This window comes from Ooceraea biroi, chromosome 3 (genome assembly GCF_003672135.1).
Source record: "Ooceraea biroi isolate clonal line C1 chromosome 3, Obir_v5.4, whole genome shotgun sequence".
Taxonomy (NCBI): domain Eukaryota; kingdom Metazoa; phylum Arthropoda; class Insecta; order Hymenoptera; family Formicidae; genus Ooceraea; species Ooceraea biroi.
The window spans coordinates 4,570,443-4,598,212 of record NC_039508.1 but is presented as its reverse complement, the minus strand read 5'-3'; the positions used below and the strand labels follow the sequence as shown (position 1 = coordinate 4,598,212).

Below are 27,770 nucleotides of genomic sequence, written 5' to 3'. Positions count from 1 at the left end.
GAAAAAGAAAATACGCGAGAGTTATTCAGGGCCGTGGCAGAGTCCGGTGAATTCAAGATAGACGGATAGCGTGCCTGCTGGGCTGTTCCGGAAGTCGCGTGTCGACGGCAGCCATAACAGCTCCCTCCGTAGTCTCGCCCTTCCTCCACCTGAGCCACCACTTCCACTTGATTTCCTTACCATTTCGCTACCAAGCTACGGCCACCAGCACGGCCTACCACGAGACCAGGCTGTATGTGCGAGAAGCAAATCCATGCAAATCACGAACGAGGGTGTGTTGGTGCAACGTTACCCTAACGAACCATGAGAACGAGTCGGCGATTGGTCGATCCTGCGAGCGAGCTGCCGAGGCTCGAAGAAAAGCAACCCTTCCTCTTTCCCGATTATGTACCATCTTCAGAATCGCCAGGATTGCCGTGCCGTTCGCACCCCCCTCGAGGCGTTAACATTCTCGCTTTACGTAGCTTGAGTAATAGAACCATTAATCAGTGTTCAGCTACAAGAATCCTGTTTTACTTGAATTTTTCGTTTATTGTATTAAAACGACGCTATCAGAGTACACCAGTTACTCCTAAAAATAAACTCCAAGTGATACGTTTGGAGCATTGATTCTATTGATCCTGTTCGGAATCGTTCTTCCCATCACCGTTGAACTATAAACTGCCTCCTTCAAGCAGAATCCCTCAATCCAATTAATGTGACAAAGGTGAACGTTATTCTCGCATCTGCCAAGTGCAATCTGCAAATAGCAGTGTGCCATTAGCCCGCTCCACATATCATCGACGGTGTGCAGTTCAACCGAGAGTAAGTCACTCGAGCGAACCATGCTTGTGTCTCACACGGCGGGATCGTACGGGATAACATGAGCAGTAACAGCAAGAAACCACCGGGAGGCAAGGACGACAAGAAGAACCCCTCCAGTAAAGAAGACAGCCCGTCGGGCGGTAAGGACGATGGTGGTTCTGCCTCGACAGGAAGCAATGGCGGTCCGACTGCAGGAGAACCACCGCAGCCCGGAAGCAAGCCCAACTCCGCTGGTGCGACCGCCAGAGAAGGGGCCCACAGACTCTTGGGCCTGGCAGCAAAAGGCGAATGGGCCCCCGTGGACCAGCTGCTCAAGTCCTTGGAGAAGACGGTGCAGAGCGCGGGGGATGATAACTTCATCGTCCCGCTCGCCGGCGTCGTGGACACGGTTAGTTTCCCTCAGGATCTTGGAAATCGAAAGAGAGACTAAGGTCTTTAAATTATTAGAATTATTGCAATTATTGTGGATTATTGCAAAGTAAACACAAGAGAACATAATATTTCTATGAACAAGACGAGTCTTTTAAATAATCTATCAATAAATTTTCGTGGGAATTGCATTTTGGGATAAACAGGATAGGCAACGTCTTCATTTGCGATGTATTTCATGTATTTCTGGACAAGGATTTTTTATTTACAGACGACGGGGATGACGCCGCTGATGTACGCGGTGAAGGACAACCGCAGCGCGCTACTCGACCGGATGATCGAGCTGGGGGCCGATGTAGGAGCCAGAAACAACGCAAGTAGTCCACGATAATGAATTAAGACAAGCTTGCTCGATCGATAGTGTTCGGAGAAACTTGTTAGTCTCCAGTAGAATTCGAAGCGTAAAGAAAAATACGTAAGGGACGCGCGAATTTCTGGAAACTCCCGCGAAATATTCCGCGTAAACGGAAACCGACTTGAGTCATTGGTTCCTTGATTCATTGCCGTCGCGATAAGTTTCCGTGTTGGGATTACGTGGCACCGGCACGTAACAGCACCCGCGAAGGTGACGCGTGCCACGAAACATGTACAGCTAATGATCAGGCCGCAATCTGTGCTAAGTCGCTCAGAACAAGTAGGGAGAACGATTGCGTGAAGGAGGGCCAAGGTCAAGAGGCATATGCTTACTGACCGAGCAAGGTGCTCGTGCAAAAGGGCACAAGTGGGTCGGCCAACGACGAAAAAGCGGTCCCTTTCTTGGAGTAGATTAGATCATTAATGTTGTCGGGGATCTTACTCGCGAAGGCTTTTTGCGCTTGATGCTACTATGAGCAGGGTAGTGATTATCGTAGCACACTGCAACAATAATTATTGAAAGTCATTGGAGATTTTACCGCGAGCATTATGAAACGTATTGATCTCAAACGTTGTTTGCTCATAAGAAAGCAGTGCGAAGTTTACGTAGAGAGATCTTGACACGCACCTAACTCCGCTAACAATATATTATTGCACAGTCAACATTTTATTTTAAGAGCTCAAATGTCATTCGGTAAATATACCATTTGGTAACATGAGCGCGTTATTAAACAAGCAAGTCATTAAAGCATCACGTTGCATACACGTGCAAGACGGTACACACTCGCTATCGATTTGCCAGGGCGCTCCTACCTATCAACTGCTCCCCCACAATGATTCTGGCATAATTTTCATATAGCATGCTGATACACTGTGATTGGAAACCTGAAACATCGCATTTCGATGAAGGGATCGATGCGAGTTTCGGGGGTGCGGCAGGGAAAACCTCACGGTGCTATCGCCCCCTATTACATATTCTCGTATGTTAATTGGAATGATTCAACCGAGTGACCCTAATTTCGCAATAACGTGCTATCTTATTGCACGTTAAAGAAATTATAATAATATGTAATCGTTGAAAACTGTTACTTATAAATATACTTTCGGATTTGATTTATGATAAGCGTTCAATAAAATTCAATACAATTCAAAATTTAAAAAAGGGTTGTATAGCTTGGCAGTTAATCGATATGTAGTTCGCTTAGCTTATGTATGAGGCTTTTATACAGAATTCGAGGCGATGTTTTTAAAATATATGAGACATTTTATCGACGTGTTTCCTGCAGGACAATTACAATGCTCTCCACATTGCTGCTATGTACTCGAGGGAGGATGTCGTTAAGTTGTTACTGTCCAAAAGGGGTGTTGATCCGTATACCACAGGAGGGGTAAGAATAGATATCTATTCTTGTAATTTTGAAAATGGAATACATCGTATTAATTTTACATAATAAGTTACATATTATATTTTAAAATTATATGCTGAGATACTTTTAATATATTCCATCGAAAAGATGTACTTCAAAGTAATTGAACATGAAAGATTTTGATTCTGCTATTCATTTAATATTTTTCTGTCGAGTTGAAATTTATTTAAAAAATATTCTGCTTAAATATCTATTATGTAATTCTTTAGAATGTATTTACATGTGCATCTGTTATTGTTATTACAGCCAAGACAGCAGACGGCGGTTCATTTGGTGGCATCACGACAAACAGGCACCGCGACGTCGATTTTACGAGCTCTGCTGGGCGCCGCAGGTCGGGATATCAGATTGAAGGTCGACGGCGTAAGTATCAGGCCAAATTATTTCGCAATCTTGCGCAAAAGAGCGGACTATCAGGCGAATACGCCAGGAGATTTTGGAGTGTCGAGAAACTGCGTCGGGGGTTGAATTTTCGCGGCGCGGATTCGAAATCAATCGCGTGGCATCGCAGTTGGCCCCGCGTTGGCCCCAAAACTTCAAATTAGACGAAGATAAAGATTTTTCTGCAATATCTACGGCGCAATGCTCCCATTTCACGTCCGAGTTTCTCGCGTGACAGGTGCCGTACACCGAGAGATCGCTACCTGGTACCGAACGGTGCCATAACTCTTCTGCAATTTGCATCCCTGTCTCTCTTTCTCTCTGCCCCTTTGTCGTGGTAGCGCGACGCCACCGATCGAGAAGAGTCGACGAACGCGAGGCAGTCACGGTGATCCTCGCCGCTTGTACAAAACAAAATAGACAAAATTCTAGATATATCGAGACGATGCATTTATATAGATATTCCAGACAAACATGCAGACAATCGTCGTGTCGTCCGTCACGATAGTATCCGTTGAAAATTCTTTCGTGAGGAATATTTGTCTCTCTAATACAAATATTTCTAGGTGGTTGGCCTCGATAAACGACACAAAATTTTCATTGTTCGTTACAATAAATGAAAAATTAAATTTTTAGTTGCTCTATGTACGCCTGGTATGGCTATAGCATGCGTATCTTTCTTTTCACAAAAAAGAATTGTTTTATCATTTGTAATTTTTTTAAATTTCCTTTCTCATCGCAGAAAGGAAAGATACCACTTTTGCTAGCGGTGGAGGCAGGCAATCAATCGATGTGCCGAGAACTTTTGGCGCAGCAAGCGCCGGATCAGCTTCGGGCCACCACGCCAGCAGGTGATTCCGCTCTGCATCTGGCCGCCAGAAGAAGAGACATCGACATGGTGCGGATCCTGGTGGACTATGGCGCGGTTGTCGATATGCAAAATGTACGTTAAATTTCAGCATAACGATCCGAAATGCAATAAAATTACGTCGGTAATAAACAGATGATACCGTCCAATTATTATCGAACTGTAAGCAAATAACATACATTGTTTCTTCCATGATTTTATCAATTGGAACTTTATGTCACAACTGAAACACGAAATACCAAATGCCAAGTTTCATTTAGCTCAGATTACCAAATTCTATTTTAAGCTTGCGCTTTAACGCGCGAGCGAATTGTGCATAAAGCTCGGAACGGGATCGATTATAGACGGTTTGAAAGTGACCTTATAAATTGCTGTGCAAAGTATCGCTGTAGAATAACGAGTTTATGTTCCTAAATGGGCAACAATTGAGAACAAAATGGTCGTAAACTTCGCGACAGTCTCAAAGTTCATCCAAAGTTAGCTGCATTCACTTTGCAAAATAAACTTTATGGTCTTTCGTACATTTCTTACCGTCGCGCAACAATGTACCCATACGAGTCTTAATTACGTCAGAAGAAATTAACTGCGAAACGTATGAAGGCACGTGCATGCGTAATAGATGAGGATAGTTGTCGCATTGCGACCAGCTTATACCATGTGCGTTTTTCCGATATCAACTATACAAAGTGTGCGAGAGAATATTATAGAGAATATTATATACACGTTTCATGGAAAAACAATTTGTGTACTTTTTTTTTTTCGTTATTTTGGTATTTCAATTTTTGTGTCGCGGTAATACGATGATAAAAGAAATTTTTGTTTGTCTTTGTAGTCGATTAAATTGCTAACCGATTAATCGCTCTATTTAAATTTTATCGTTAGACAATTCAATTTACTTTAATTTTATTTAACCGACAATATCATTTAATACCTTATTACTGAGAACAACGTTGTTCTCAGTCAACGAAAACATGTATCCAGAGAAACTACTAGCATTAGCTCCATACGAATTGCATTTTTCTATATCGGCATAAATAAGGTATTAAATGATATTGTCGGTTAAATAAAATTAAAGTAAATTGAATTGTCTAACGATAAAATTTAAATAGAGCGATTAATCGGTTAGCAATTTAATCGACTACAAAGACAAACAAAAATTTCTTTTATCATCGTATTACCGCGACACAAAAATTGAAATACCGAAATAACGAAAAAAATAAAAGTACACAAATTGCTTTTCCATGAAACGTGTATATAATATTCTCTATAATATTCTTTCGCACACTTTGTATAGTTGATATCGGAAAAATATTATACATATCAGCATGCTGACATACGAGGGGCAATTATTTCAGGGCGATGGGCAAACCGCGCTGCACATCGCGAGCGCCGAGGGTGACGAGACTTTGGTGAAATATTTCTATGGCGTCAGAGCGTCCGCCTCGATCACCGACCATCAGGATCGAACGCCTATGCATCTGGCCGCGGAAAATGGTCACGCTTCCATAATTGAGCTGCTAGCTGATAAATTCAAAGCGAGCATCTTCGAGAGGACGAAAGACGGCTCCACTCTAATGCACATTGCATCACTAAACGGACACTCGGAATGCGCCACCATGCTCTTCAAGAAGGGAGTGTATCTGCATATGCCAAACAAACGTGGTGCCAGGTCCATTCACACGGCCGCGAAGTACGGTCATGTGGGCATTATCAGCACTTTGCTGCAACGAGGAGAAAAAGTAAGTTATTTAGCATAACGATGTGAAAAATCACGAAAAAGTATCGACTTCGCAATAAATAATTTTTTAGTCAGACAATTTTTTCACAAACGTCATATTAATCGTTCCTCTGCGAGAACTTTTATGACACTTGAAAAATGTTCACTTAGAGTTCAAAACTGTTTTCATTTTCTCGCTGTTTGAGATCGCACAAATATTTTTTCTTGATTTAGATAGCTCTACATTGTAAAGAGGACAGTTTCAAATATTTTTGCCTTTTATTGAACAGGTGGACGCGGTGACTAACGATAATTATACGGCACTCCATATTGCCGTGGAAAGTGCCAAACCAGCTGTCGTGGAAACACTTTTAGGATACGGCGCTGAGGTGCACGTGAGGGGTGGAAAACTTCGGGAAACTCCGCTCCACATTGCCGCCAGGGTGATCGACGGTGACAGATGCGCTCTGATGTTACTGAAATCCGGGGCAGGTCCCAATTTAACAACCGACGACGGCCAAACGCCCGTGCACGTTGCAGCCAGCCACGGAAATCTGGCGACTCTACTCCTGCTCCTCGATGATGGCGGCGATCCAATGTTCAAGTCAAAGGTAATGAAAGGGAATGATTGTGAACATAATGAAACTTTCATGAATCGTTAAACTGTGTTTCTCTTTTATATTCTGTTCTTTTTGTTCTCTAAAAACAGTCGAAAACTTTCGAAAATCTTCGTATAACGGAGATTTGTTTTATTTGCCCCATAGAATGGAGAGACACCCCTACATCTAGCCTGCCGAGGTTGTTGCGCAGATGTGGTCCGGCACTTGATCGAGTTCGTAAAGGAGACGAAAGGTCCGGAGGTGGCAACGGCCTATGTGAATAGTGTGACCAATGATGGTGCCAGCGCTCTGCATTACGCCGCTCTCATCGAGCCCTCGGAAGTTAAGATTCCCGGCGACGATCGTGCTATCGTTCGCGCCCTTCTCGATAGTGGTGCGGACGTCTCACTGCAAACTAAGCAGGCCCAGGAATCGGTATTTCACCATTGTGCTCACGCGGGCAACAACGAGGTCCTATCAGAAATGATCAGTCGCATGATAGCCACGGAAGTGCAAAAGGCGTTGAATAGACAAAACGTCATAGGCTGGACACCACTACTGATCGCCTCTCATTGTGGCCACATGGAACTAGTGAACAACCTCCTCGCGAATCACGGCAGGGTAGACGTGTTCGATCTCGAGGGTAGATCCGCTCTTCATCTGGCCGCCGAGCACGGTTACCTCCAAGTTTGCGACGCGTTGCTGGCGAACAAGGCCTTCATAAATTCCAAGTCGCGTGTGGGAAGGACCGCTCTGCACTTGGCCGCTATGAACGGCTACACGCATCTGGTGCGGTTCCTCGTACAGGACCACGGCGCCGCGATAGACGTGCTCACCCTGAGGAAGCAGACGCCCCTTCACCTGGCGGCGGGGGCGGGCCAGTTGGAGGTCTGCAAGCTTTTGCTCGAACTCGGTGCCAATATAGATGCAACGGACGATCAAGGGCAGAAGCCGATCCACGCCGCGGCTATGAACAATTTCGCCGAAGTGGTGCAACTCTTCCTGCAGCGGCAGGCCACTCTCGTGATGGCGTGCACCAAGGACGGCAACACCTGCGCCCACATCGCCGCGATGCAGGGCAGCGTCCGAGTGATCGAAGAACTAATGAAGTTCGACAGGCAAGGCGTGATAACTGCTAGGAATAAGCTGACGGAGGCGACACCCTTGCAGCTGGCGGCAGAAGGTGGACATGCCGAGGTGGTAAAGGCATTGGTTAGGGCTGGAGCATCCTGTACTGATGAAAATCGTGCAGGTTTCACCGCGGTTCATCTGGCAGCTCAGCACGGCCATATCCAGGTACTCGAAGTGATGAGATCGTCGCAATCTCTTAGGATATCCAGCAAGAAGCTCGGCGTCACTGCACTTCACGTTGCTGCTTACTTTGGCCAAGCTGGTAAGCATACATGCTATTTAATAATAATAATAAATAACATTACATCTATTAATAAAATAATAATTAATTATTAATAAAAAAAGCTACTATTATGTATAAATATAAGTGCAAAATTAACATTCATGTTTGATTTGATTGCTTCTAGATACGGTTAGAGAACTGCTAGCTTATATACCTGGAACCGTGAAATCGGACCCACCAACTGGAGGATCTCTAGTAGAGGAATTAGGAGCTGAGTCTGGCATGACACCACTTCATCTAGCTGCCTATTCCGGAAACGAGAACGTCGTGCGACTCCTGCTGAATTCTGCGGGAGTTCAGGTACCGGTTCAACAACAATCCATCTTACTTTCCTACAATCTCGAGATCATTTATCCTATCCTAAATTTATCTTATCCTAAAATCGAAGAAAATTACATTTATTTTCTCACAATCTCTTTAAAAAAAATAGCGAATTTAAAGCAACATCGCGTTGTACATTCGAATTAAAACGAGGACATTCTGACCAAAGGTAGACGCAGCGACGACGGAGAACGGGTGGAACCCCTTGCACCTGGCCTGCTTCGGCGGTCACATCACCGTCGTGGGCCTGTTGCTGAGCAGATCGGCTGAGTTGCTACATAGCTCGGATCGCTACGGCAAAACAGGACTGCACATCGCGGCGACCCACGGTCACTATCAAATGGTGGAGGTGCTTCTTGGCCAGGGAGCGGAAATAAACGCCACCGACAAGAACGGCTGGACGGCGCTGCATTGCGCTGCTCGCGCTGGTTACCTGGACGTGGTGAAGCTGCTTGTTGAGAGCGGTGCATCACCGAAAACTGAAACAAATCTCGGCTGTGCGCCGATCTGGTTTGCCGCGTCCGAGGGTCATAACGACGTACTCAAGTATCTTATGGAAAAAGAGCACGATACGTATGCTCTGATGGATGATAGAAGGGTAAGGTATCCCATCGAGTATAAAACGAATCGTTAGGTAATAATATTCAATAAAATGATAATACTCTAATGATAATACTATTTTTATATTCTTATCTTCATCGCGTAGAAATGATGTTGTGAGAGACGCTTTTAAGGAGGGGAAAGAAGCGGACATTTCGGAAATTTGCCAATGCTGTAGTAGCGTTTCGTGAGTGCAGAGGTGCACGGCATTAGAAAGTTTAATCATTTCGTCAGTCGAAATCGTGTAAACCGAACTAATAAATTTGCGCTTTAATGTTAGACACGCACGCGAGGTGCAGTTACGCCAGTTTTGTGGACGTAAATTTATTGGTAATTTAACTTGAATAATTTCGAAACAAGATTGATATCACTGTCGCATAAAATTCCGCAGCGGCATTGTAGAAAACTTTGCTGTAATACAATTAGTTGTAAATAGTCTTTGTGGCAATGAGTTAAGGTGCAACCTGTATCGTGTCTAATCGAAAATCTCGTTACATATGTAAATGGCGAACTTTTCTATATTCATGATAAATAGAACAAATTGTCTGCAAATTCTATTACGAGATGGACTAAAAATTCACAAATTAAAATTGGAAATAATCTCATTTAGAAACTTAGAAAAATCTGATCATTTCTGTCCCTTAATTATCGATAATCGTCCAAAATGTAGTATGGAAATTTTCTCTATACATTCTTCAATTTTTTTATTCAACCCATTGTTTTCGCAGTTTGTCTACAACATGATGGTCTGCAGCAAAAGTCACAACAACAAACCGATAGAAGAATTCGTTCTCGTGTCACCCGCTCCGGTCGACACGGCAGCGAAGTTATCCAACATCTACATGAAGCTCTCCGAGAAGGAGAAGGAGCGCGCTAAGGACTTGATCGCGGCTGGGAAACAGTGCGAGGCCATGGCCACGGAATTGCTGGCCCTGGCGGCGGGCGCCGACTCGGCTGGCAGGATCCTGACGTCGATGGACCGCAGGAACGTCGAGTTCCTGGACGTGCTGATCGAGAATGAGCAGAAAGAGGTAATCGCACACACCGTGGTGCAGCGCTACCTCCAGGAACTGTGGCACGGGAGCCTGAATTGGAACACCTTCAGGACGGGCCTGCTGTTCATCACCTTCGTCCTGTGCCCGCCCGTCTGGGTGGCGTTCGCCCTGCCGCTCGGGCACAAGTACAACAACGTACCCATCATCAAGTTCATGTCATATCTCACGTCACACATCTACCTGATGCTCTTCCTGTTGTTGGTCGGTATCACACCCATCTATCCGGTAGTGCGGGCCAACCTGATACCGTACTGGTACGAGTGGTTTCTGCTGGTGATGCTGTCGGGACTGTTGCTGTTCGAGCTGACGAATCCCAGTGACAAGAGTGGCTTGGGTTGGATCAAGCTGGCGGTATTGCTCTTCGGCATATTCGGCGTGGGGTTCCACCTGATGGGATTCGTGATCATTGCGAGACCATACTGGCCGACTCTGCTCTACCTGAGGAACCAGCTGTTCGCTCTGAGTTTCCTTTTAGCTTGCGTGCAGATACTGGACTTCCTGTCGTTCCATCACCTGTTCGGACCTTGGGCGATCATCATCGGTAATCTCATGAAGGACCTCGCGAGGTTCCTCGCGGTGCTCGCCATCTTCGTCTTCGGCTTCTCCATGCACTTCGTCGCGCTGAATCAGGCGTTCAGGAACCAATCGTTGCAAGAAGCGCGTCTGGAAGACAGAAAGAAGAAGAATACGTTCTCCGACGGTAAGTTCGAAAGTACATTACTCGCATTTTCCTCATATTTTCCCCGATTAATTTCTTTTCTTAGCCAGACGCCAATCCAGAGCTGGTGGTGCAATTAATTAATTCTTTTACAGCCCCGTAGGATATATATATATATATATATTATATACGCGCACATACTGTAGATACCGTAGATACGACATGTAGATACCTACTATGTAGGGTTAGATCTTAGATTTGCTTCGGCGCGGTTTTAATCCTATTAACAGAATGTAGACAATGCTTCTGCCCACGCAGGTATTAATTCGCGTGGGTACCGAAGTAACGACTGGAGTTCCATTTATGTACCTCTTATGCAAATCGACAATCGCGTATTTTATCCTCCTGTGTTAGTCCAGGAACGTTGAGACTGATAGAGTTTCGATGAATTCAGATCTTGACTTCACGCTCGATGTCAAGAATTTAATTCATCGAAATATTGGCTCCAGAATATCTAGTCTACGTTAATTTACAGGAGACTGACGTAATTTGCACACATGTATCCTGCTCCTACTAAATTGAATTCTTCACTAACTCACTGCCTTTCCAAAGAGAATTGTTGATACGTTATAGTCAGTTTGCGCACAGATCCCTCGATTAGCACTTCTCGCGAAATTTCCAAATAAGAAATTACGCTTCATGCCGATCACGCGATCATCCGAGACATGCGGAGCGATACAGGATCATAATCGAATAACTTGCAATGATAGATTTGTTGGCCAATGTTACGGAATGGATAGAGACGCCACCAACGGCGCCTCCTCGTCGCTACGGCCGCTACAAGAAAAAAAATGAGTGTTGTGACGATAGCAGCAGAGAGAGTAGTAAGTTTTGCTGATTGAAAACGGTTAATCAGAAGCAACCGAGCGGAAAATGAATTAAAGAATAATGGCGCACGCGAAACTGAATGCAGGACACGATGATCCATCTCGGTCGTTTCGTCTGCATCGTGCATTTGGCCAGTGTGTATTTGTCTGCTGCCTGATATGATGAGAAAAAAAGCAGGAAAAAGAATAGAAAGAACAAGGCACGTCGGGAAATCGTTTGTTCATTCATATCGTAGGCTGTGATTTGGAAGCGATAATGAAAATTTGAGAGACTGTTAGCTTGTTTAAACAACGTGGCAACAATCGCATCTCTTAATTATTTACACTTAAATATTCGCATTTTTTACGATCTCTTGCGTACCTTTTTATTTCTTTTGTTTTATTGAACGAGTCGCAGAGGCGGTCATGATTTCAGCATGCGCTACCATGTGGCAATGTTGTTTTTCAGCGTCAATATATGAAACAGGAAAAAATTATTGAACGCCAAAAGAGAAAATTATTTGAACATTAAATAAGTCGTCTTGAATAAAATGATTCGATTGATCTTCATGCAAGATCGCCAGAAGCTTTAGTCCTTTCTGCCTAAATCAGAGCAACGCATCCGCATCGCAGCGTATCGAGTGAATGTCGCGAGTAGGCCTGAAAGTTCAGACGGCGTTCTGTCTACTTAATTAATTTAGCTACCGATTAGCATATTGTCTCGCCGGAGCATCTGTGCTCGTGTCTCTTCACAGCCTCTGCCCGTGTGCATCCCCCTGTCTCGCTGTACGTACATGTCTATATGTATTATCATACGTGAACGCGCATATATGTGTATGTACGTGTATGTCTCTCTCTGTACCTACGTACATATGTTACTATCTGTTACTATCTATACTATGTCTCTGTGACTTGTTAGAATCGTTTCATTGCTAGTGAGTACGCCGGTATGCTGTTTCAGTTCATGATGTGCATCAACCGCACGATCGTTTTGTGTGTGGCTCGTGATCGATCTTTGCGGATCGCCTCGCATCCCACGAAGAATCATATCCACGTCTACCTTCCCTCTCACCGTGTCCTTTCCACGGGACGCGATCTCGAGTGAAAGAGAAACGGATCTCTCCCTTTCTCCCATCACCTCCCGATCTCTCAACACCCCCGCGTCTGCGTGTCCCTTGCATGTATTTGCGCGATGTAATGCGTCTGCCTTTTCGGGGGTGGTGCAAGCCAGACAAGCAAGGGAGGGCGCGTATGTCCGACATCATTTGCATGCCGCATCTCTTTTTATCCACTGCAAACGTATGTGCGGTATGTCTCAAAAACCGTCCCACCCCGCGCCCTCCCTATCATCTAACGCACGGAACGCACGATTGTACCCAACGATTGTTGGACGGATGCTGCCTCGAGAAAGAGCGCATTGGAGCGCGACTTTCATCGACAAGAGATACGTCGTTGGACTCATCGGCTGGCGTCCTGAAACGCGCAGGTTCAGACCTGTAGAGTTTCAGCGTTAACGATGAACGAGTATTTTTTTAACGACGAAGGAAAAATCGAAAGAGGGATAGACAGAGGAATGGAGAGAGAAAGAGAAAGAAATGGAGAAAGAAAGAGTTACGCGAAGCAATTGTCCGAACGCATAAGTCGCGAGGGCAAGGAGGAAATTAGAGCAACGTGGTGAAAATATGAATGGCAGTACGTACTCAACGATGATTGCAGCCTGCAAATGAGAAGGTCATGGCACGCATCCGGCATTAGTCCGCAGCTGCTGCCCGAAGCATGGCCAGAATCTATATAAAAGATGCATGAGCATGTTCCGTTCCCCTGTTTTGCTCGTTCGTTCGCTCGCTCGCTCGATCGTTCGTGTTATGTACGTTATGGAACGCTCACGTGCGCATTCATATACAATAGCGAGTACTCACCAGTAGTAGCCAGCCTGTAATGGCACGAAGCAATGAGCTAAAGAATTAAGAGAACGTTAATATAAAAAAAATGCAGAATGATCAGCCTTTAGAACTATTAAGAAACGTTGTGTGTGTGTGTGTGTTGTGCCTCGTAATTCCAGTAAAGATGAATCCGATACTCGCCTTCGAGTATCTGTTCTTCGCTGTCTTCGGCCAGACCACCCACGGCGAGCTGAAGGTCGAGAACAATCAGCCGCAGTGGACTTCGGTCCTCTTCAAGTTGACCTTCGGCGTGTACATGTTGGTCTCGGTAGTGGTGTTGATTAATCTGCTGATCGCCATGATGAGCGACACTTATCAACGGATACAGGCGCAATCGGACATTGAGTGGAAATACGGGCTCAGTAAACTGATCCGTAACATGCACAGGTAAGCCTACGACCTTTTAAAATCCGATTACCCCCTTCGCGTTCGCGCTACCTCGGAATAACGCACGATAAGCATCCTCGCGACGATGCTTATTATAGCTGGGACCAAAACGTGCTGAAGTAGCGAGTCCCATTATCTTTTTTCACGTTCGACCGAAACACAGACGTTATCAGATGAAATTAATGTCCCGCATTCTTCATCGCGTTCGCCATCTCGCGTTCTCCATCGCGGCTCGCCATCGCGCCCTTCATACGAGACGTACGTTCAGGGTCGTTCGCTTTTACCGTTTTACGTGATCCCTCAAGTAGCTATGCATTCGGGGTTAATGGGGCATTCCGTATTGGGAACGCGGCTTGCGTGTTGCAGAACTACCACAGCTCCGTCCCCACTAAACTTGCTCACCACCTGGTCCGTGTACTTCATCAAGTTGTGCAAGCAGCGCGCCGCTAAGCGCAAACGACCCTCGTTGGTGCACATGATGGGGCTGCAACGCACCGGCCGTTTGTCGCCCAGGTCGAAGATGGGCGCGAAGTGGTTGGCGAAAGTTAAGAAGGGCCAAGTCCGCCCAAAGCAAAGCGTCACCCTGTCGGTGGTGCATCTTAGCCCTCTGGGCAGTCAGCTGTCCTTCAACAGCGCAACCAGAATCGAGAACGTAGTGGACTGGGACTCGATCAGGAAGAAATATCTCGCCCTGACCGGCAACGAGCCCGAGAAGGACGAGACGGAGGAGAAGGAGGAGAAGGGCGATCAGAACGAGAACGAAGATGAGACCAGTCCGACAGCTTCCAATGTCTCGACGACGTTACCGGCGACGGTCCCGAATCCGCCCATGTAAAAATATCGTCATCTACCTACCCACCCTCGTCGAATGCGAGTCTGTGCGAAAAGCAGCACACTCAGAGCGCGAGCAAACGAGCGGCTGAATTTTTATCGAGTGTCGCACGATCATGTCCTGTGTTACTTGAACGGGGCTCTTAATGGTGCGCAAAATTGCGTTAACAGTGCGCAAAATTGCCGGAGAATGGTTTCTCGCAAATCGCTACCGCAGACACAACGATCCCAACGATCGAGCGAGACCATCAGTATGGGGATCCTTGCGCGATCCTCGCAACGGCGACCGACCGAGCATTTAAGCATCTGAGTAAGTAAACTCTCGACGTGGATTCGTGAATCCCGTAGGAACGCATAATTGTTGGTGTTGTTTGTGAGATACATGAGTTTATACGGATACCAATGCCGCCGATCACATCATCATCTCTTCGTCACGTGGCACGACCAGACGCCTGCGAATGCCGAATTGCCATCAATCCCTCGCATCTGCATCGCTCGATGCTTCACTGAATGTTGGATCATCCATTCGCGACCACACGCCGTTCGTAAGATGCAGAATTTAATCATCGACAAAATTCGTTGCAACGAAATTGTTTCTCGTTGCGTAGAATATCGTTATCGTTGAACGTTAATTGAAGTTAGATGAGACTCTGCTTGATCCGTGATTTCTCTGGAAAGAATTAAAAAATATTTTCGAAAGAAACTTTTCAATGCATTATTCTCCAATCCTGATAAGCTTTGAATAATATTTAATATAATTACAAACAAGCCGCACGCGCTTTAATCGCATTTCGAGAAATAAAAACATTTTTCTGCACTATTGACGTACGCAATTGATCGGCAAACATCATCAAAACATGACTTGTATGTTTGATTAAAACTTATATTTACATTTTTCATGCTTTACGTTCATTTTTTCCTCGTAATATCTCACGATACCACAAAACCAGTGTAGACTGATAAAGTATCTATTTATGATCTATTTATGAAACATATCATAAAGACATACGCAATAATGACAATATACATTCTGTACTGAAGTCAGAACGGGTCAAAGATTATCGAGAATGAATGGATGAGATATAATGTAGTAAAGATTTTGATGTGCGCTAATTTCTGAGGAGTTAAAGGAGGATCAGTGTATGTTTTGAAAAACATGTTTGTGAAAAGAATTAAATTGCTCAATAAGTTATCTTAAAGATAATACTTGAGATAACTGTTTAGACAGTAATATTTCGACAGTATCCGCTCGCTATTAAGTGCGTCAATTTGCTTCGAAATGTTTTTTTAACGTCTCTATCAAACTTATGTCTCAATCGCCAACTTCAACTAATTAACTAACACGCACGAGTATAATGAAACATCTCCGATAGCAATTTCTAATGGAATGTCGCGGGACTCCGATTTCTCAGGCATTTTTGACATACTTGCAATGTTTGGGACCAATGCACGCGACATACACCACTATCTCCTAGTCTTTTCTATGTCTCATGCGCTTAAAACTAGAGAAAGATGCCTTTAGGCGAAAGTCCGTTTTTTTAGGCGCTTGGACCTTTTTCTACGACAGAACCGAGGAGTACGCGCGGGTTGCAGCATACCTTGTATGGCTTGAAACCGATCCTTTTTTGCGACGTTTTGTAGTAGCAACATTTAGCATGTACATCTGAGCAGTCGCAGAGAATCTTGCATAAAGCATAAAGAATGCCCTTCGCGCATATGAAAAATACCCTTTACGAGACGCATTAATACGTATTTACAGTCAGGATGAATCCTATACTCGCGATCGAGTTGTTGTTCTTCGCCATCTTCGGTCAGACGACTCATGAACAGTTCAAGGTAGAGAAAATGCAACCCGAGTGGACGACCGTCTTCTTCAAGCTCGCCTTCGGCATTTACATGTTGGTGTCGGTGGTGGTGCTCATTAATCTCCTGATCGCCATGATGAGCGATACCTACCAGCGGATTCAGGCTCAGTCGGACATCGAGTGGAAGTACGGCTTGAGCAAGCTCGTTCGAAACATGCACAGGTAAGGAAACGCGATATCTAGGGAATGGAGGAGAGAACTGAGAGCACAAAGTATACCAGAGACAGCACGAAGGCCGATGCAGGATTTCGTTGCGTGAAACCCTTAATCGATCTCGATACGCAACAGGACTACCACAGCACCATCCCCGCTTAATCTCCTGAGCACGTGGATCGCGTACTTGTGCAAACTCTGCAAGAAGCGCCTATTTAAGAAGAAGCAACAACGGCCCTCCCTGATGCACCTGATGGGCGGCAGCCGACTGTCTCCCCGCTCGAGAATGGGTGCCAAGTGGCTGTCGAAAATAAAGAAGACGCAGGTCGCTCACAAAGACAGCGTGAACCTACCGATCGTCCACTTGAGTCCCCTCGGGAGTCAGCTATCCTTCAGCAACGCCGTCAGGATTGACAACGTCGTCGACTGGGACGTCGTCAGGCGCAAGTACAGAGACTTGTACTGCGAACAGCCGGTCGACAAGCCGGTCGAGGAGAACAAGGAATCGACGGAGACGAATCCGCTGGCGGCTCTGGAGGCGCCGTCAAACGCCGCCAAGTCGAGACTACTTGGGTGAACGAGGAAGGGACAACAAAGACACCCTCGACAATATTCCGTGCTCTCGCAGCAAAGCTGGTCCTCGTCTGCGCGGATTCGCCGCATGATGATGCAAATGATGCGGCTTGTTTGTACATATACGTATATCGCCATGGACCCTGTCAGTATTCCTGAAATAAACGCTTAGCTCGTTTCGGCCTTGTACAGTTATTAGCTAGCCGACCTGCTCCTTGTGATCCATAGTCTAATCGATTACCTATACCACGTTTTAGACGGCTACCCGGGGGCATACCCGTGTGCATAGGGATCGTTCCACGTCACGGTTGACGGTTAGTCATCAACATTATTAATTACGAATTTCTCTTTCCCACCTGGAATGTTTTATTAATCTATGTACGTTATATACAAGTATAGAGCGCAATCGCGTAGCGACTGATTACTCGCGATGATGCACGCACCAATCATCATGCCTGCGTCATGTTGCTCACGTTTTTGGTGCAATGCCGGCGCGCCCGATGCGTATGTAGGACGTATTATATCCACGCAGGGCTGCAAAGCCGCGATATCATGGAACCTCGCCTTCGAAGCTCACATCATTATACACACACGCAGATCTCAATGTGTAGCATGTGTATATACGTTGATACGTTCAGCCGGAATGAGCGATTGTACGTGCCTACAGGACCCACTTCTCGTTCATTCGCATGTTGTAAAGTTCGATCGGCACGCACCATCAGTGTATGCTCTGTAAAAAAATAGTTCACTCAGAATCAATACGGAAAAATTCATTTTCCATAGTTTTCCGTAAAGTTGAATCTTTAAAATTCCAGATTCGATTTCGGCACTTTCAGAATTTTTCTTCCATTCTTCTTTTTTATTTCTTTCTGCTCGATCGCGATCGTACGAAAATATTCAGAGATCAATTGTGAAATAAAAATTTTTATATTTTTTAAATCTTTATCAAACAGTTGTTTTAATTTTGGATTGTTTATTATCCAATTTCGTAAATTAAGAATTAATCATGTTATAAAATGAATTTCTAAAATTGTTTCATTTTGCTATTTTTCGCACACGGCGAATCGAAACGATTCGTTCTCACACGATGCAAGCCGCATTTATCGCAATTATCCTCTATTTGAATGCGTTCAGGAATTCTTCACCGATTTTGTGTCATATGAATATCAATATGAACAACTTTGTAATCTATTACTCAATGTTCACACATCCAAATCAATGCGCGCTATTCATCCCATCGCATGTTTTAGGTTTTACAAAGCTCGTTGACTTTTTCTTCTGATTGATCGCCAATTTTGACTGAACAGAAGTAACGTAGTGCTGAAGGAACTCATTGTAGTCGACTATTGTAGCCGTCAGCATGAAATTTTACAGTTACGATAAATTAAGAAGACTGTAAATATCTTGTATGTCTCTTCCTGCTTGTAACCAGAATATGACAACAAATAGATAACATGGATCGACTCCGTATTAGACGCAGTGGTATATTTTGAAATTTGTAGCCGCAATTGCGACGTATGAAGCAACAATTATTAATTATTATAGAAGCACCTTAGTAGATTCACTACTACACCACTGTATTATAGCGTGGGACAAGCCGAATTCAGGCGCTACGTTTTCCAATAGCATACAGTTGCGTGCAGCAATTGAGATTGATTCATTGATGACAGTCATTTGATTTATCGGCCCTTCTCTTTGTTTGCACAGTGGGAGTTAACGCGCTCGATATCGGGGAAAAGCTTTTCTTCGCAATTTTCGGGCAAAAAGACGCCGACGCCTTTACAATCTCGTTGCGTCAGAAGTTGCAGCCAAAGTGGACCATTTTTCTGTTTAAGGTAAGAATAAAATATTTCTGGTGGTCCGTATAAACCTGTATAAATCTGTATAACTCTGTAATACAAATTTTAATGAAAAATTGTTCCAACGTCGATAGGTATCATTCTCTTTGTACATGCTCGTCAGTGTCATAGTGCTGATTAATTTGTTAATTGCCATGATGAGCGACACGTATCACAACATTCAATCACAGAGCGATATCGAATGGAAGTACGGTCTCAGCAAGTTGATCCGCAAGATGCAAAAGTAAGTAAATTCCGATCGTACACATGTGTAATTGTGATCGTAAAGAAATTCTGCTGCGAACGTTAAACAGATTGGTGAATCTCTTTTCCGCTACGTATAATTTTATTCCTTTTTAAAGAACAAAAACCGCCGCTTCGCCGTTGAATCTCGTTACCTCGATACCTTTGTGGACGTTTCTCAAGAAGAGTTGCATGAGAAAACGGATTGCAAAACAGAAAATCGGCAGATTGCGCGGGTACATGGAGCCCAATATGCATCAAAACGATGCTCCGGCATATTCACTTTCCACCGTATGTATTATAACTATTAAATAATTACGTAAATGTAAAATGGCTCAAAAACGTATTGAATTATTATTATTATTTCATGCCTGTTAAAGTATTCGATGCATTGTTGCGTCATCGCTCACTTATGCATACGTTATTTTATGCTTAAATCACTGCAGATGAACGATTCATCTCTCTTTCAGAATAACAGAATACGTCCATTACCGCGGACAAGGGGCAGCATCAATTTTTCGTTACTTCAGTCGAGTCCGGCAAACAGTCAATCTTCCATGAATAATGTTCCGCGGATATATAACGTCGTCAATTGGGACGCGATTCGCCGAAAGTATCGCATGCAATTCGGGGATGAAATCGAGAAACCGTCAAACGGGGAAGCAACGATTGCTGAAATGACTTAGGCTGCATTTCGTCATTCACCGCCAGCTACTGACAGTGCCCACACTATTTTCATGAATTCAATATAGCGAGCAAGAGAGACAGTATAATTCCGCCAGCATTGATGATGAACAACGCAGCCTTCATCGACAAGATCGGCGCGACGTGTTCGATCATTGCAGTTTTCGGTTACTGTCATGTAATCATCGTTTTTTATCATAGTTCCCATTTTATATGTTGTACAACACGTATAAGTATTATATATATAAGTAAAATAATCTTTCTACCGTTTTGTACGTTCTCCTGCCGCGTATTGCCAATTATAACAGAATATACATATTATATATAAGTGCAATCAATAAATACGTGCATAAATTATGTGCAGGCGTTTTTCTCATTGTGCCTCGCCTTTTCCGAACGGTGGCTGCGCATTGGTCTCCAAATAAAAGGTTCCACGAGCGTCGGTGCTAATAAATTCACCCATATTAGCGGTGCCGGTATTGTTGCTGCATTTACCCAGCTGGAAATCCATCCAGCTGCCACATTGCACAGCGACGAAGCCGTCAGGACGCACGATAGACTCGGCGAAAAATTGATGTGATCTGCCGTGACTGCAGTATTCTGGAAATAAAAGAAGAACGAAGAAAAAATCTTGTCGCACATCGCGTTACAAGTCTTAAATGCAAATAACAGCGAATGATCGCGGATATCGTACGGGATGAGAATATCGGGCACCCAGGTTGCGTGAACGTTCCTCCGTTCGGATAAAAATCCACGTGGCCGATGGGTCGGAGGAAGCCCAGGCTACCGGCACACGTGTGAATTACATCGACGAAATTCGCGTCTGTGGAGTCCAACCGATCTTCCGTGTCTTTGAGATAGGGCATCTCGTACGCTGGTCCAGCCGGATCGAGTCCGGTGATGCGACCCAGCTTCTTTGATACGTAATTACCCACGTATCCGGCTACGTGAGCACCTAGGCTGTGCCCCAAAACGTGGACATCCTCGAGGGAGACTTGAGTCTCCGAACTGAGGAATTCTAAAAATCCAGCCACGTACTCTCCTACCTGCAAATAAGAGCTTGAATGGTGTCTTGTAAAATACATTGGCATTCTTTAAAAAAATCACTGAATCGAAATGAATTTAATTAGAGAAAGAAATCCGCTTCGCGAAATGAAGTTTATTTAATTTTATTTTAATTCACAAGTGTCATACGAACTGAAATCATTCTTTGCGTTAATATGATTCACTTTTGTAGAACGCGCGAGACTTTTGCTCACCTGACGGGTAAGTCTGACGGACGTCAAGTATTCTCTGCTTGAACCGCCGAACCAATTCACACAAATTACATTGTAATCACCAACGCTGAGATAATTCCGTCGAATGTCGTGCACCCAGAAAGTATCACCGTTGTCTGTCCACCCATGAATAAGGATCTTGACCGGCCACGCAGCATTGAACGGGGAATCCCTCAAATGAGCAGCATCGCCTACGCTTAAGGTAACACCTTGCTCCTTATTATCCCTCGTAAAAAGCTCGTAGTTCATAGTATCTGCTCGAAAATCTGGATCTAAGATATTGTTGAGCATCACATGATCATTTGGAGTAATCGAAGTTGGATTCAGAAAGATCTCCAGAAGACTCTCCTGAGGATGGAAGTCTTGAAAGTTCGGATGGTTCCTCGACAGTCGTCGGCTCGGAAAATCAGCCTTATTAAAAGGCACATCTGGAAGTACAATGAAAGATAATAATAAAAGCAAGTAATGTTCTTATCAGTATCTGCAGCTTCGAATCATTAGATTGTTATTGAATCCAGTTAAAGGAACGATATTACCTAGCAAGAAAAACACGAGGAGCGTTGTAAGGAGAGGCATTGTAATGTCTTTTGAAATTTCTTGTTGTTCGACAGTGATTTATATAGCTCAATGTTACATAAACGAAAAGGTTTTTATATAACTGGATTCGTTAGATCTTATTGCCAATGCCAAACAAGAGCGAAATAATAAGATCGCTTCACGAACTTCCGGTACTTGTTTATTCAGACTTCAGTACAGGTGTATTAAGTATATCGAAAGTGTTTTATTTAGATCGATTTATTTGATCGATCGCATTGGATTTGATTGTTTTATTTGATCGATGGTATTAAATTCTTCTTTGGAATTAGAAGAGACTTAGAAGGATTTTTTTTCAGGATCGATTAGATACAGTCAATCGTGTTATTCTGTAAGATTTGCGCTTTATTTAGACAATAGAAAAATATAAAGAGTCATTATTACAGCTATTTTATTCGCTAGTTATAGTTATTTTTATGGCACATATCACTCACATTCTGTATCAAGTATCATACTTCTCTTGAAAACACATTTAGATCAAGTCTAAATGAGTTTTCTCTCTCTTAGATAATTACCAGAATATACTTACACTTTTCTTTTGAGATTAAAATAAAAATTAATAATATACTTAAAAAAAACATTTCGAAATATAGTGTATGAGCCTCCAGAGATATCAGCGATATAAGAATAACTTTCATAACGTAATAGCACAACTATCGGAACATTACACGCAACATTATAGCATATTATCCACGTCGTATAGGTGATTGCAACGGAATTACAAATTCCTTCTCATGCTTTGCTCTTTTGCAGATAAACCGTATTCTTGCCATATCTTGAATGCGTGAGAACATCCAGCCCTAATATAGCAGCCTCTTCACGTATAATTTGATGCTCCTCCTCCGTGAATCCCTCAGGCAGAGGCTGTCTCATTATATCAGTATTGTTGATAATAGTTTGACATAAATCACGCACAGCCTTGCGGAATTCACTGACTTTCATCTGCTCCTCCTTGGATTTAAAGCAATTCTTCCATAAGCGCTTCTCGATCTCCAGATATTGCCGCTGCTTCGTATTCGTCTGTAAGAAAAATACCGCTACCATTACGAGAAGAAACATAAGCTTTTCTCTACAAGCTCGCTTTATAACTCACTTGCTGAATTAGTTTTCTAATAGCATCGTTAGACGGATCCAACTTGTGACCTTTCTGCAGTTCCTTCATCGCTTCATCGTATTCCGCGAGATTCAGCAAAGCTTTCGCATAACTGGAACACGTTTCATTGTAATTTTAATTCAACTTACTCAGAGACCAAAATAGTTGTCAGCGATTATTTGCCGTTACAAATTATCGCGTCAGCCGACTACTTCACCTACTTATAATGGGTTTTAGCCGTTGGTATCGGGACTCGTATGCAGGACATACAAGCGCTACGCGGCATGTCCAACTTGTTGTAGCAAATGCCTAGATTAGTATAGGCCCTCGAGAGAAATTGATTCATCTCTACCTCCTCTTTATCATTCTTCAATTCTACAGTTTCCAAACGATCAATGGCTTTTTTATAGCTGCAGAAGAATATGTCATTCAGATGCGGTTTGCTGATTGCGTATCCTCGTGTGTCCGTTAATCACCTCTACGACATTCATTACTTACTCTCGGATGGCCGCTTTGACGTTAAACTTTGCGAAATTATCCTTGGCGCTGACGAGCATGTGTTTCACGGATTCCACCACGCACTCGAACTTCGCTTTCTCCTCTAAGCTGAGAGTCTCATACATATTGGCGAGACCATTGTCGAGGTAGTCGATCAAGTGGACAATGAACACGACTTCCTCGTTGGGTGGGATACGCGGTGGACAGCCAAAAGTCTTGTAAGCCAGATCGGGATGTATCAAAAATACCGCTATCTCATGCTTCTGCATACTGCATATACTCATGTGTAACCCAGGTATGATATTCGCCTCGTTCAAACGCAACACCCTCGGCTTCCCACTGGAGTAACTCGAATCGAAAGGTTCATCTCTGTATTCGAAATACCCAATGTAATGGACAGTGACTTGGGCATTGTCAGGTACACCTTTTCCGGTACCCTTTTGCTTAATGTATTTCATAACCTGATAAAAACATTAAAAAATAAATAATAAAAATAAATAACGAAATTTGCATTTGTTGATACATCAACAATCCTGTGCCACAGGAAAGGGATAAGCAAGAGAAGATATCTGACATTCACCTTTCCATCTGGAGTCAAATTAGTCATCTTTGTCTTTAGCTTCGCAAAGCTGATACTGTAGAGGGATAAACCTTTCTCGTTATCATCATTAAGTTCTTCAGGGTCATCAAAATCATTCATATTTAGCATATCTAACATCTCTTCGTTACTGTATTGCATCAGTGGAGTGTATGCAAACTCCTCATCGTTCTCTTCGCAATACTGTTCTCCGATATCAAAAGTAATTCCATCCTTATTGATCAAATCACTGGAACGATAATTGACATAAATACCACAGTCTCGCAGACAATCATAAATTGATCATGAATTCTAAGTACTCAATCTTGAATCCAGGTAGTTTGGCGTCCACAAATTTTGCCATTTCAAAAATGGATTCGGTCTGGCCTGAGAGCGGTCACGCTCGCGTTTTAACTGTAACGCTTCAAACACTGAGATATAATAATACTGGAGGCCGTCCGTAACCGAATCGAGCAACGCGATTGGTGGAAACCTTACTGTTACGTCTTATGGAAAGTGTCTGTTTTTTTTATCTTGTTTAATGTGCCATTAGCCAATAGACTTCGCTCTGACTTTTTGGCACTCTGTCCTCAAGGAAAGTGTCTGTGATCGGCTTTAAGGTTAGAAACATAATACTTGCTCCGTCTGATCGAAAGCAATGGAGACTCGTAGCAGACACTTTAGGAACTAAACAAGGAGAACCTGCAAGTCGGCGGCGGTGCCTGTAGAATGACAACCCGATAGAGGAATAAGCGAAAAGATGGTTGCTATTTTGCAGACGCTGGTCTTCCTCGATGAACGGGTTGCCATTCAACAGGCGTTCAAAATTCGCTCGCTCTGACTTATACTGACTGAAAGGCTTTCATTTAATTCCTAAAAAGCTTGCTACGCGCCTTTACTGTTTAAAAGAAAGATCGTACTCCATAAATCGTTTACGTAAATAACGTAAAACGTCAAATCGTTAATTATAAAAATAAGATTACACATTGTTCATATAAACAATTTGCTTTTTTATTGCATTATATTTTTTCCAAATCTTGGATCGATGTCAAGAATTACCGGTTAGCAAGCAATACAGATATGTAACCAGCTGACGTCTTTATTAACTGAAAGCAGAATATACGTATGTATATAAAAAGAGACAGAAATCGTAGATCCGTAAAGTAGAACAATTGATAAAAAGTTCTCCGTGTTTGTGCGAACAGTAGATAAATTACGGGCGTCTTACGCTACAGAACATGGATAATGTCATAGGAAATATTCTGCCCGCGGTAATGTACAAAGGTTTCTCAGCGCGTATCATTATCAGCATCAGGTCTTTGGCTTGATTAGGTTTTAGCGAGTACCAAGCGTACTCGTACGTCGCATAATATACCCCTTCAGCCTGCACAAATGTCATCGCGTTATAAAATTTGTCCATTCATCCCATGAAATTGCGATGCAAGATTCGTAGCAAAAATATCATCAGGAGAGTATCATCAATCATCCAAACTCTCTTGATTTGGCAATTATTAATTAAAATGTGCACCTTGCAATTGTCGATGACTTATTTTTTCTCGTTTATTAAGACCGTTTTTTTGATGCTAAATACTCACTTTGGCTATTAGGATCTCTCCAACCACGCAGTATAGGCACATATGAGCGAATGTGTTAATGAGAATCGAGACGAGCCAACATATTCGCATAAGGGAAACATCACCTCCCACCCCATCAACGATCTAGACACACATGCACGGATAACTTTCTGTGCGATCCCTCGGCGCTTCCAAAATTTATCTTAACACTTTAGTCCTTTCTTTGAAAAAGTACAAATATTTTCACGGAAAAGTTACGGACAGCATCACGATCGAAATCATACTTTGCTTCCATTGCAGCAAAAGATTGCGGAGGTGAATAACTTATACTATCTGATTACAATATTAAGGATAATTCTCCACTCTTTCGGCAACTTACGCTAACTATCAAAAATCCTTGGAGGCAAAATAGTATAGCAAAATACACTAACAATGTCAGGAGCATCAAGTTGAATGTGTTGTCGATGGCGTCTATAGACCTGCAGGGATACAAGATTTCGCATTATTGCACAGATAAAACATTTATCTACAAGCATAAATCTTAGAAAGAATCTAATACAACCTAATGAGACGCAGGTGATCCTGGATATTGAAGGATAACCCGGAATTGAAGTCTTTGAAGGTGTTCAAATTGAGCAGTCGCCCTTTGAGGATGTCCAGTTGAGCGCATATGTGGAATATCACTACACTCAGAAAATTATCAATGCCCGTATAGGAAATCGCGGCCACGATAATCGATGTGGCTTGAGCGATGAACGCGATCTCGAAGTACGGGCTCTCCGTCATATCTCGCAGATAATACGTTTGTAAGAGCAACGGCTTCCCTGAATCCGTCAGGTTCGTCAGGTACCTCATCGAGTACCCGAAGCATGGAGGAATGATGAGAATGATAGACGCCAAGGTCATCATGATACCACCGAACATGACGATCATCCTGGCAGTCTTCGCTTGCTTTATCATGATTTCTCGTTCTTGCTCCGTTTTCACCTTAATCCAATCCTCCACGATCATATTTATGAGAGGCATGAGCTCTTCGCAGAAGGATTATAAATTTATGGACCAACTTGATGCTTCGAAGATGAACATTGATAAACTAAGCCGAAACAGTCCATTATCAAATTACCTTTTTTACGGATCCACATGATGACGAACTTCATGGCGGTTACCGAAAAGGGCAGCCCGATTTGCAAGTTATCCGTCATCGCCATCATGTCGCCCCAAACTCTCACCAGCGCAAATATCCCGGGTAATATCGACGCTAGGATCATCGTGATGAAGATAGTGAAGGCGCGTAGATCCGCCAGGAACCTTTGCCAGCGATTCAACTTGTCGTCTGGCCAGAGCCCAATGATCTTCAGGGAGATTCGATTTATTCCGATCGCCCATTCCAAGTCTACGTCATTATCATGCTGTTACTTCAATTGAATCAACAAGGATGAGAAAATAAATATATCAGCGACATCGCGACTCAAATAAAATAAGAACTTGTATTCTCTATCTCCTTGCCAAGTCATGCAATATACGAAATCCAACTTATCTAACTGGTAACGATGAAGGTAGACACCTGTGTACGCCACTTCTTCAGAACTGCCCATGTCCGAGGCTGAAGGGAGACTGATGTTTTTTTATGAATCCAGCATTCTCTCTTGCTTCTCTAGGGACGTAGCAGTTACGCATGCCCACGGCAAAAGTTCCGAAACTCATGTGCTAATGTGCAAAATATGGACACTCATAAACATTTCAGTCACCAACGTCTGCCGTGTCTTTTTTACACGTACGCATCGAACTTTAATAGTTTCTAGTTTGAAGAATCGAATTTGCACGGCCCTACACCACTTAATAATCTATGAATATCTGAACGGATGCGTCATTCTTCAGTCTTTCCCGCGTTCATTATAAATTCATTATTTCTTCTCTCGTTGGGCTCGCTCTGTTTTATCATTTTTTGAGACTTGACTAACATTTTTCACTAAACTTTGATAACGCAAAAAAATTACGTCGACGTGGCGACGCCGCAAGTTCGTACGAGCGACACATTGGGTGATGTCTGTAGCAACGTGAAAAACCGAAAAACCGTTACGAAATGTACAAGTGTGAGAATTAACAAAATTTAAAAAATATATCGATTAACATGTTACGGAGAAACA

At 43.4% G+C, this 27,770-nt stretch overlaps 3 protein-coding genes across 6 annotated transcripts; 1 reads left to right on the top strand and 2 right to left on the bottom strand.

Moving 5' to 3' along the window:
• The first annotated feature begins 160 nt into the window (after nt 1-160).
• LOC105278343 (serine/threonine-protein phosphatase 6 regulatory ankyrin repeat subunit A) lies at nt 161-20,367 on the top strand. Of its 4 annotated transcripts, XM_020030871.2 has the most exons (15): nt 170-1,192; nt 1,445-1,546; nt 2,874-2,975; nt 3,261-3,377; nt 4,138-4,338; nt 5,619-6,002; nt 6,271-6,591; nt 6,745-7,972; nt 8,118-8,293; nt 8,484-8,912; nt 9,643-10,669; nt 18,953-19,080; nt 19,179-19,327; nt 19,446-19,617; nt 19,797-20,367. In XM_020030871.2, exons 1-15 carry the CDS (start codon nt 863-865, stop codon nt 20,010-20,012), a joined length of 5,082 nt encoding a protein of 1,693 aa, XP_019886430.2. In that variant the 5' UTR covers nt 170-862; the 3' UTR covers nt 20,013-20,367. The 4 variants fall into 4 exon arrangements, with proteins under 4 accessions (XP_026824520.1, XP_026824519.1, XP_019886415.1 ...); XM_026968719.1 differs by lacking the exons at nt 18,953-19,080; nt 19,179-19,327; nt 19,446-19,617; nt 19,797-20,367 and adding exons at nt 11,398-11,508; nt 16,414-16,681; nt 16,808-17,426 and having other exon boundaries at nt 161-1,192; XM_026968718.1 differs by lacking the exons at nt 18,953-19,080; nt 19,179-19,327; nt 19,446-19,617; nt 19,797-20,367 and adding exons at nt 11,398-11,508; nt 13,556-13,823; nt 14,190-14,958 and having other exon boundaries at nt 161-1,192.
• LOC105278416 lies at nt 20,205-27,322 on the bottom strand. Its single transcript, XM_020034426.2, has 16 exons — nt 27,188-27,322; nt 26,747-27,016; nt 26,186-26,654; nt 26,003-26,102; nt 25,645-25,767; nt 25,278-25,433; nt 25,109-25,155; nt 24,053-24,299; nt 23,473-23,933; nt 23,196-23,384; nt 22,975-23,086; nt 22,652-22,901; nt 21,824-21,883; nt 21,270-21,715; nt 20,705-21,056; nt 20,205-20,610 (listed from the first exon to the last, which is right to left on the bottom strand). Exons 1-16 carry the CDS (start codon nt 27,216-27,218, stop codon nt 20,384-20,386), a joined length of 3,540 nt encoding a protein of 1,179 aa, XP_019889985.2. The 5' UTR covers nt 27,219-27,322; the 3' UTR covers nt 20,205-20,383.
• On the bottom strand, nt 22,206-24,835 carry LOC105275197 (inactive peptidyl-prolyl cis-trans isomerase FKBP6). The gene is made up of 6 exons (XM_011331914.3): nt 24,370-24,835; nt 24,053-24,299; nt 23,473-23,933; nt 23,196-23,384; nt 22,975-23,086; nt 22,206-22,901 (listed from the first exon to the last, which is right to left on the bottom strand). Exons 1-6 carry the CDS (start codon nt 24,411-24,413, stop codon nt 22,614-22,616), a joined length of 1,341 nt encoding a protein of 446 aa, XP_011330216.2. The 5' UTR covers nt 24,414-24,835; the 3' UTR covers nt 22,206-22,613.
• Nucleotides 27,323-27,770: the final 448 nt, after the last annotated feature.